The 11,088-nt window shown below is 46.1% G+C and overlaps 1 protein-coding gene across 1 annotated transcript in view; it reads right to left on the bottom strand.

The window, feature by feature from the left end:
* Window positions 1-9,229: 9,229 nt before the first annotated feature.
* The window catches only part of LOC113884211 (uncharacterized protein C10orf88-like), a 52,184-nt gene continuing 50,325 nt past the window's right edge, over window positions 9,230-11,088 (bottom strand). The window contains exon 6 of the mRNA XM_027528527.1: window positions 9,230-9,273. Within this exon, the coding sequence (XP_027384328.1) occupies window positions 9,258-9,273 (16 nt within the window). The 3' untranslated portion in view covers window positions 9,230-9,257. The remainder of the gene's footprint in view (window positions 9,274-11,088) is intronic.

Genomic DNA, 11,088 nt, shown 5'->3' with positions numbered 1-11,088 from the left:
TGTCCGACTCTTTGCGACCCCATGAATCACAGCATGCCAGGCCTCCCTGTCCATCACCAACTCCTGGAGTTCACTGAGACTCACGTCCATTGAGTCAATGATGCCATCCAGCCATCTCATCCTCTGTCGTCCCCTTCTCCTCCTGCCCCCAATCCCTCCCAGCATCAGAGTCTTTTCCAATGAGTCAGCTCTTCACATGAGGTGGCCAAAGTACTGGAGTTTCAGCTTTAGCATCATTCCCTCTAAAGAAATCCCAGGGCTGATCTCCTTCAGAATGGACTGGTTGGATCTCCTTGCAGTCCAAGGGACTCTCAAGAGTCTTCTCCAACACCACAGTTCAAAAGCATCAATTCTTCGGCGCTCAGCCTTCTTCACAGTCCAACTCTCACATCCACACATGACCACAGGAAAAACCATAGCCTTGACTAGACGGACCTTTGTTGGCAAAGTAATGTCTCTGCTTTTGAATATGCTATCTAGGTTGGTCATAACTTTCCTTCCAAGGAGTAAGCGTCTTTTAATTTCATGGCTGCAGTCACCATCTGTAGTGATTTGGGAGCCCAGAAAAATAAAGTCTGACACTGTTTCCACTGTTTCCCCATCTATTTCCCATGAAGTGATGGGACTGGATGCCATGATCTTCGTTTTCTGAATGTTGAGCTTTAAGCCAACTTTTTCACTCTCCACTTTCACGTTCATCAAGAGGCTTATTATTTCCTCTTCACTTTCTTCCATAAGAGTGGTGTCATCTGCATATCTGAGGTTATTGATATTTCTCCCGGCACTCTTGATTCCAGCTTGTGTTTCTTCTAGTCCAGCGTTTCTCATGACTTCATGGCCAAATAGATGGGGAAACTGGAAACAGTAGCAGACTTGTGGCAAATTTTATTTTTGGGGAGCTCCAAAATGACTGCAGATGGTGACTGCAGCCATGAAATTAAAAGACACTTACTCCTTGGAAGGAAAGTTATGACCAACCTAGACAGCATATTAAAAAGCAGAGACATTACTTTGCCAACAAAGGTCCATCTAGTCAAGGCTATGGTTTTTCCAGTAGTCATATATGGATGTGAGAGTTGGACTCTAAAGAAAGCTGAGCGCCGAAGAACTGATGCTTTTGAACTGTGGTGTTGGAGAAGACTTTTGAGAGTCCCTAGAACTGCAAGGAGATCCAACCAGTCCATCCTAAAGGAAATCAGTCCTGACTATTCATTGGAAGGACTGATGCTGAAGCTGAAACTCCAATACTTTGGCCACCTGATGTGAAGTGCTGACTCATATGAAAAGACCCTGATGCTGGGAAAGATTCAAGGTGGGAGGAGAAGGGGGTGACAGAGGATGAGATGGTTGGATGGCATCACCAACTCAATGGACATGAGTTTGGGTAAGCTCCGGGAGTTGGTGATGGACAGATTCTTGGCATGCGGCTTTCCATGGGGTCACAAGGAGTCGGACACAACTGAGGGACTGAACTGAACTGAAAGCAGTTTAGGTTGACTCAAGCATATGACGCATGTCAGATAGAGGAAAGGCTTGAAAAGGTAGTAGCCTGGGTCTGGCTCAGGAAAACCATCACTGCTTCACTGCAGATCTTTAGCACCAAGTTAGCAGCAGCTCAAGCAGGAGGGTGACCTGATTACCCTGAGCCTTGGGAAGAAGACCAGAGTAGAGCTTTGTTCCTGGCCTCACTTGCAGGATTTCCTGGCATCCTTCTTTGGGTGCTGTGCATGGATCAGTAGAACCATGTAACATCTGACTGTCTGATGAGTTAAGTCAGTTGCTACTCACTCGTTCTGCAGGCTTTGCCAGAATCAGCTGGGGAACTTGTTAATTGTGCAGGTTCTACAGCCCAACCCATTCTAAGGAATCACACCAGAAGGAGAAGCAGTCCCTGAACAGGGGCCTTTCAGAAGCTCTTAGGGTTCTCATTAGATGATGGGCTGAACTGGAACAGCTCGGCCCAGAGCCATCCCATCAGCCTCACCTGGGAACTGGTTGAAAGGCAAATTCAGCTTTTACCCCCAAATCAATGAATCAGAATCTATGTGGTGGGGCCCAGCAGAGAACCTGGTGAAGGTTGCATCAGATCAATCTTTTCACTTCCACACTTTGCATCTGGATCAAGCTCAGAACCAGCCACCATCAAAGGCGTCAGCTGCTCACAACAGCATCACAGTTTACAAAGTATTGATACTTCTGTCTGCACCGAAACCTCTCACACATTAACAGCCACCACCACCGTCAGACCACACAGTGTTCGTTATCTTTTCATATTTGAGACAAAACAACAGGCTCAGAGAGCTGAACTACTTTGCCAACCATTCTATCAAGTAAATGGAGGGAAAGGGCCTGGAATCCAGGACTCCTTTCCTTCTCTTGTTTCCATCCTCTGTTCTCTGTGCCCATGGAGGTCAGAGTCCCCAAGACTCCAAAGGTACAGAACCCATGGGTTGATTCCCCCTGAATTTAATGTGAGTCCTGCTGACAAGCCCAGGCTAGCCCAGCACCAGTGGCAAGGTGGACAGTGCAGGAGCCCCCTGACAGCTGTAGCTAGGAGACAAGCTCTGCTCACTCCCTGGTCATGAGACTCCCCTCCACTGATGGTGTGCCAGTTGGCAACCCAGAGGGGGTCCCACCATAACAGTCACCTTTGCCCCCATGGGCCAGAGACTCCTTCTCCCACCTAGGTGCACCCATGGCTCTAGCTGGGGGATCTCCAGTTCTTTCAAGCGGCACTGCTGGGGGCTTGGGAGCCCCGGTATCACCGAAAAAATGGATCAAAATAGCACCTGGAGGGACTTCCCTGATGGTCCACTGGCTAAAGCTCCACGCTTCCACTGCAGAGGGCATGGGTTCGAGGCCTGGTTGGAGGAACTAAGATCCCTCATGCCTAAAATCAAGTAAAAACAAAACGGCACCCAGAGTCTCCACTTTTCATGTTACTAGACTGGCCGGGTACAAGTAGCTTTATACACTTGACAGAACAGGTATCCTATTCAGCTTTGATTTGTCATCCTTTTAACTTGTATGAAAATCTTCCAATGTCAATGAACATATGCTTGAATCCTAGTAAATGCCTCCGCATCATTTTATTGTGTGGTAACAATAAAATTTTATTGTAACATAAAGTCTTCAATAATCACACTCTTCAGTGTAAGAGTGTTTTTCAGCTCCCCACGTTTCTGTTTATTTTTTTCACTGAAATTTTAAACCTGCTTTTGATTACTAGTCAAAACCTGAAAATTATTGTAAGGGACATATGACCTGAAAAGGTAAAGACTTAGAATTAAGTGATTCAAAATGATCTTTCTGTTTCATGGGGGCTAAAATATACCTACACATGGAACAGAATTCAGAACTCCATGGAAGAGCTGGTGTCCAGAGTTGATGTCACACAGGCCGTGGCCCAATAGGGATCATAGGACCGGAGCTGGAGAGAGGCTGGGCTTCTAAAGTGAGCTCTTCAACCTTGCATCTTAAGTCCTCTAACGGGGATGATTCGATCTCTCTTTCTCAAATTACAGGTTTGATAAAATATCCTGTTCCCTGCAGGGCTTTTTGGTGTTATTTAAAAAAAAAATTTTTTTTTCCAGTTGGACTTCATCCAGATCTAGAGGATTTAACTGTAGTAAGTATGTTTAGCAGTAGAGTTGTTTATGCTTCTTTCCTCACTGGTCCCAAATTTCATTGTGTTAGGTTAAGCAAATTGCTTATTCCAGGCAAACGATTTCCTGGGAGAATAGGGGAAAGGAGCAGTAAGGCCTCTTGTCTCCTGTAGAGACAGAATGAGGAAAAAAAGTCTCCATGAATCTCCTGAAACCATGAGATGGTGTGACACTTGTCAGTGGGAGAATTGAAAACCTTTTCTGTAAGATATAATCACTTATAAAACGGGTTTGTGTATTTTATTACACAGCCTAATGTTTTGAAACAGTCTTGCCCTGAGTCATTCCCATAAAATAGTATTTTTAAATTTGCTGGACAGCAAGGGGCCAATCCTGACTCTTATCAGTAAACATATTTCATGAGACCCGGGTGGTTGGGAGTAAAGCCCTTTGCTCAAGTGCGGGCTTGTTTTCGACGGACAGCTGCATGTTACTGCCTGTGAAAGGAAAAGACTCTTCTCAAGTTTTCTGTTGATTGCGTTCCCTCTGGACTTCGTCTTTCAGTCCTTTTTCATCCATGAATAAACCCTTCACCCAACCTGGACCACTTTGGGATGCTAGGCTTCTGGGAAGATTCATGTTTCCATGCATAAGGAAGGCTCTGTGGTTTGGGTTCTGTGTCCCCCCTCTGAAGGAAGCATACTGTGGTTGCTAAGTGACTGGGAGGCGGGGGAGGGGGCGGGAGCTCACACTCACACTCACACTCACGGCTCACACTTCTCTGCCCAGGTGTGTGAGAGATGTTTGACCTCGAGATCATGATCGCCATTGGGAGCGCCTTACTGATTACAGCTTTCGTGCTCATAGGTGTCGTCATCGGTCTTTACTACAAAGTAGCCAACACGTTAAAGTGAGTAATGTGGGTAAGAGGGGCTAACACCCCCTCACATGGGATCCTGCGGCTCCGTGCTTGAGCGGGGTCATCCCCGGCCCTGTGGCTGCACCCTAGGTGAGGTCAGGAACAGCAGGAGGGTTTGAGAGGACTGAGGCGGGGAGGGTAGAATCTGGCTTTCTACCCCTTCTGGTCTGGGGCTGTGAGCTCACAAGGAGAATGTTCTCAGCTGCTGGGTCTGCACTGCTTTGCCATCCCTTGCCCTCCCTTACCCTCAGCGGGTTGATTCCACAGGATTGCAGACTGAAGATGGCACGACTGAGTCTGCCTCTGCTCACTCGGAGGATGGGCTGAGCTGGTATTCCCCCCACCTGAGTTGGGGAGCTCTCAGCGGGTCCTTGGTTCTGCGCACAGTGGAATGGGCCTGTAAGAGCCTGGGGAAGCTGAGTTGTGTGAAGATCCTGGGGTTTGCCTCACCAGGGAGTGTAGATCTGAAAAGGGAGCGTTAAATTTGGGGGCAAGGAGCCTTCAAATATGGGTGAGACTGGTTGTCAGAAGCAGTGGTGTTCCCACGCATTAACGTTCCAAGGAGGCAGCATGTTTGTTGAACAGAGTCCTGCCTCAAGCTTTGAATGACCTGGTTTTTATTTCCAGCTCCTCCTCTACTTGTATGTGTTTAATCAAGGCACTGTGCTTCTCCATGTCTCAGATTCTTTATGTGATAAGTGGGGAGAATACATTAAAAAAAAAAAAAAAAAACCAGCAGCCGTGTTCCCATTTTAGGGAAGTTCAGCCTGTGAGCAGGAAGGTAACCCCCAGCACCCGGGGGCGGCGGACTCAGCACCCTCCCGGGTTGTGCTCTGCACTTGGCGGACCTGCAGTGATCACCTGGGTGACCCGAACTTGCAGCTCACTCTCCCTCATTTGCTGGAACCTGATCTTACGTTTCTGGCACTCTTAGGAGAGGAAGGGGTTGGACAGGAACTTGGGATGAGGGCAGAGCTGCTTTCATCTCGGGCTGGTGTCATGGGTTTGAATGGTTCCAGGCCCAAATTTTCCAGATCTCCCCCCGACAATTGTAACAGGTGGACTGAGAAGAAAAATTCTAATCCTATGCTCTGTGTATGTCTTTTCTTAAGTGCTGCAAAGACACCCATTGCTACGACCATTACCTGTAGTGATCAAGATAAGGTCACCGAGGCTGCAACCTCCACCCCCGAGTCTTACCCCAGCTTCCAGTGCTGTGAAGAATGTAACTTGCCTGCCAACTTTGATCCCCTGACATCGTGCTTCTGTGACATAAACAAGGGACTCAACACAGAATGAGTAATAGAAGGTGGTTATAAATACCCACTGCCACCATCTGACTAGTTACAGAAACAAGGACTCTGTCGTGAATATTTCCTCCTTATTTGTTATGAATATGTTGTATTTACATATAGTAAGCAAATATGTTTTCTTTCTTATTTCCATACCATGTAACATAAGATGTGCTGACTTTATGTCAGTGTTTAGTATTTAATTTTACATAGCATTTATGTTCTAGGCTTCCCAGGTGGCTCAGTGGTAAAGAATCCATTTGCCTAGCAGTAGACTCAGGTTCGATTGCTGGGTCAGGAAGATCCTCTGGAGAAGGAGATAACAACACACTCCAGTATTCTTGCCTAGGAAATCCCATGGACAGAGGAGCCTGGCGGGCTACGGTCCATGGGGTTGCAGAGTCAGACACAACTTAGCAACTAAACAACAACAAATATCCTATTCTGCTTCTCTGGAGAATCCTAATAGAGTTGGATAGGACATGAAAAGCACTTGCAAACTAGAGCATTTTTAATAACATGAAAAGTGAACAAATCCCCTCCCTTCATCTCAGGGCTTCCCTAGTGGGTCAGACAATAAAGAATCTTCCTGCAACTCAGGAGACCCAGGTTTGGTCCCTGCGTCAGGAAAATCCCCTGGAGAAGGGAGTGGCTACCCGCTCCGGTATTCTTGCCTGGAGAATCCCATGGACAGAGGAGCCTTGGGATCGCAAAGAGTTGGGCACGACAGAGCGACTAACAGTTTCCTTCATCTCAGTGTATATTTATTTTCTTGAGCACCTTCTGGATTTAATATAGTGGATTCAGCAAGACAAAGTACAGATACAGAAGCTTTGGTTCCTGAATTCAAGTATCTGTTCAGGGTGCAAAATCATGCACTGGAAACTGGAAACCTGTAGGTCAAACGAGATTCGGAATCTGTTAGAGGCACAGCAAAGGGCATGGAGGCAGCAGAGGAATAATTAATGGGGTGGTGTGGCGGACAGGTGAGAGCCTTGGGAGGCTTTCAGGAAAGAAGACATTAGCATTTGAACAAGTGGAGGAAGAGATGGAGAGAAGGCCCAGGCTGAGGTGTGAAGCTGGCTGGCTGGAAGAGTGAGCTGGGCTGAGACAGAGATGGTGTCAGAGGCCATGCTAAGGGGCGTGGCTTCACCCTACCTTGGGGCCTCCCCCACTGAGTTGAGGGTAGATCTGTTAGGGGAACCACTGAGTTATCTTACAAAACAGGAGACCCTGGTAAGGAACACGGAGATAACAAGCTACCACCAACTGGAAGAATTCAGGAAAGGTCAAAAGGAGAGAGGAGGGACCTCCCTGGTGGTCCAGTGGCTAAGACTCTGAGCTCCCGATGCAAGGGCCTGGGTTCGATCCCTGGTCCAGGAAGTATATCCCACATGCAACTAAGACTGGGCACAGGCAAATTAATTAAAAAGACTGAGGAGTGTCTAAAGCTTAAGACACCTTCAGACCTTGTAAAAGCTCATTTTTTTCTTTTCCATGTTAAGCTGAACAAATCACTTGACTATTTTATCATTTAAGATTAGGTGTGGCTATAACAAAATTTCAAATAACAGTGGCTTGAACAAGTAAGAATTTGATTTCTCTCCTCTTCAAGATGTCCAGCGGCAAGCGGTCAGGCTGGCCGTCTTTGCCACATCAGGGGCCATGTTACTCTATGTGGGTTCTTTCCCCGAAGACACAGCATGGTCCAAGGTGACTGCTGGTTCTCTAACCTTCATGTTTAAATTCTAGAAAAGAAGAAGGTTGAGAAAAGCTGTGCCTTCCATTTCTCTTTAAATCCCCTGTGCTAGATATGACATGGTCTCAATTAGCCACAAGGGATGCTCAGAAATGTCGTTTTTATTCCAATTGAGAATGTGTACTTGAATTTTGCTAAGTCAGTAGATATCAAGTGTTCTCACCACACACACACAGAGAAACACACACACACACACACACACACACACAAATGGTAGCCGTGTGAGTGGTAGCTATGTCAATCAACTTGATTTTGGTAACCATTTCATGATGTACACATACTAAAACATCATGTGGTATACCTTACATATATAAAATTTTTATTTGTTAATTCTACCTCAATAAATAATACTTACTGGGATTTCCTTGGGGTCCACTGGTTGAGACTTTGCCTTCCAATGCAGGGGGTGCAGGTTCAATCCTTGGTCAGGGAACTAAGATTCCACATGCCTCATAACCAAGGAACCAAAGCATAGAAGGGAAGTAGTATTGTAGCACATTCAATAAAGACTTTAAAAATGGTCCACATCAAAACAAAAAATAAAAAACTTTAAAAAGTGTTCAGTTCAGTCACTCAGTTGTGTCTGACTCTGCGACCCCGTGGACTGCAGGCCTCCCTGTCCATCACCAACTCCTGGAGTTTACCCAACTCATGTCCATTGAGTTGGTGATGCCATCCAACCATCACATCCTCTGTCGTCCCCTTCTCCTCCCACCTTCAATCTTTCCCAGCATGAGGGTCTTTTCAAATGAGTCAGTTCTTCTTATCAGTGGCCAAAGTATTGGGAGTTTCAGTTTCAACATTAGTCCTTCCAATGAACACTCAGGACTGATCTCCTTTAGGATGGACTGGTTGGATCTCCTTGCAGTCCTAGGGACTCTCAAGAGTCTTCTCCAACACCACAGTTCAAAAGCATCAATTCTTTGGTGCTCAGCTTTCTTTAGAGTCCAACTCTCACATCCATACATGACCACTGGAAAAACCATAGCCTCGATGGACCTTTGTTGGCAAAGTAATGTCTCTGCTTTTTAATATGCTGTCTAGGCTGGTCATAGCTTTCCTTCCAAGGAGTCTTTTAATTTCATGGCTGCAGTCACCATCTGCAGTGATTTTGGAGACCAAAAAAAAGTCTGTCACTGTTTCCACTGTTTCCCCATCTATTTGCCATGAAGTGATGGGACTGGATGCCATGATCTTTGTTTCCTGAATCTTAAGCTTTATGCCAACTTTTTCACTCTCTTCTTTCACTTTCATCAAGAGCCTCTTTAGTTGTTCTTCACTTTCTGCCATAAGGGTGGTGTCATCTGCATATCTGAGGTTATTGATATTTCTCTCAGCAATCTTGATTCCAGCTTGTGCTTCTTCCAGCCCAGCGTTTCTCATGATGTACTCTGCATAGAAGTTAAATAAGCAGGGTGACAATATACAGCCTTGACGTACTCCTTTTCCTATTTGGAACCAGTCTGTTGTTCCATGTCCAGTTCTAACTGTTGCTTCCTGATCTGCATACAGGTTTCTCAAGAGGCAGGTAAAAAGTGTTATTTTTACTAAATACTATTTGTATAAGTATATCCCCCATCAGCCAGAGAGAAGAAAGAAAAATAGAGACTTCCGTGGTAGTCCAGCGGTTAAGACTTCGCCTTGCAATGCAGGGTGTGTGGGTTCAATCCCTGGTCAAGGAACTAAGATCCCACATACCTGTAAACCAAAAAACCAAAACATAAGAAACAGAAACAAAATTGTAACAAATTCAATAAAGACTTTAAAAAGAAGGCAAGATAAAAGTTAACCGTTAAGATTCCATGATGAAGTATGCGTTCATTCACATTCAGTTAATTTCTTTTAAAAACTGTCCTCCTTCAGGCTCTAAGAAATTTTTCCTCTTTGTGAACCCCGCATCACAATGTCATGCATGTGTTCTCCCCAGAGCTTCACACTGAGGACATAAAGTCCTGATAGCTAACCCTGTGATGGGGGAAACACAGTTCACTTCTAGCAACGTGGCCGAGTGGGGATCTCCCGGTGGGGAGCGGAAACCCACAAAGCCCTGATCCTGAAACTCAGCCCCAGTGAGGACGGCTCCTGGACAATAAGAGAGCAGAAAACAACACATCAGAATCATCTTTCCCCACTTTCAGCAAGTGGAGACTTTGATCTCTGAACAAGGAAGACTGAAGTCTCTGCCCACACTGAAAAATCTATTAGTCAGCTGCTTATAGATGATGATGATGGGCATGGCTGATAAGTCACTGACTGATGGCTGTGCCCCCAGCTCGAGCTCACCGGGAGCTTGAGAACTTGTCTCGGATCATTCTGTTTATAAATGGGATGACCATTTACAGAGTTAGTAGCCAGCTAGTCTAGTTCCAGATTCTTGTCCCCAAGACACTGAACTTCTAGTTCTGGGCTTTTCTGTGCATTATAATCAGCAGGGGAGCTTCCCAAAACCTAGACCTATGAGCTGAACACCCTAGACTCAGATCACAATCTCCAGGGGTAGGACCCAAGAGCCAGTGGATTATTTTTAACCTTTTATTTTGAAATAAATATACATCTACAGGTGGTTTTGGTTTTTTTTGTTTGTTTTTTTCTTTTTTGTAAGTGCCCAGGTGATCTCAGTGTGAGGCCAAGCTGAGAACAGGGCACTAAACTACAAGACTGTCTCAAGGTTTCATGAGAACTGCCTCAGTTAATCTTCTCAACAGCCTTCTCTCAGGGGCAGATGTGATCTAATTCCCAGTCAGTGGCTAAGAAAGTCCAGTGTGCTGTGCTCCCTCGCTCAGCTGTGTCTGATCCTTTGCAACCCCATAGACTGTAGCCCCCAGGCTCCTCTGTTGAATTTTCCAGGCTCCAATAATGGAATGGGTTGCCATTTCCTACTCTAGGGGATCTTCCGGACCCAGGCATAGAACCCACATCCCTTGTATCGCCTACGTTGGCAGGCAGGTTCTTTACCAGCTGAGCCACTGGAGAAGCCTGAGAAAGTCCAGAGAAGTCACTGCATGTGACCAAAGGCGCAGACTAATGGAAGGCAGAGACGAATTGACTCCAAGCAACCTACCTCCAGAGCCTGTACTCTTCCTTACCCTGTCCCAGTGGTTCTGAAACTGGACAGAGTATCAGAAGCACTTGCAGAGTTACTAAAAGCATAATTGCTGTGCCCTACCACACCCCCAATTTGATGACTCAAACAGGGTGGTTGGGGCCTGAGAATGTGCACAGGTAACAACTTCCCAGGAGATACTGATGCTGCCACATGTTGAGAATCACAGCCCTACACCACTGACATAGGCCTGCCTTCTCTTTAACCCTCAAGGAAATAAAAGGGAAGCGGGGCTTTCAAATTGCCTGGAATTCTAGGGTTATTAAGAATCATATGACTCCCCTGGTGGTACAGTGGATAGGAACCCATGCACAGGGTACATGGGTTCAATCCCTGGTCTGGGGAAGATTCCACATGTGGAGCAACCAAGACCACACGCCACGGCGACTGAGCCTGAGTGCCCTGGAGCC

This window comes from Bos indicus x Bos taurus, chromosome 26 (assembly GCF_003369695.1).
Source record: "Bos indicus x Bos taurus breed Angus x Brahman F1 hybrid chromosome 26, Bos_hybrid_MaternalHap_v2.0, whole genome shotgun sequence".
Taxonomy (NCBI): Eukaryota; Metazoa; Chordata; class Mammalia; order Artiodactyla; family Bovidae; genus Bos; species Bos indicus x Bos taurus.
The sequence above is the reverse complement of the archived record's forward strand: the minus strand, read 5'-3'. Positions and strand labels throughout refer to the sequence as shown.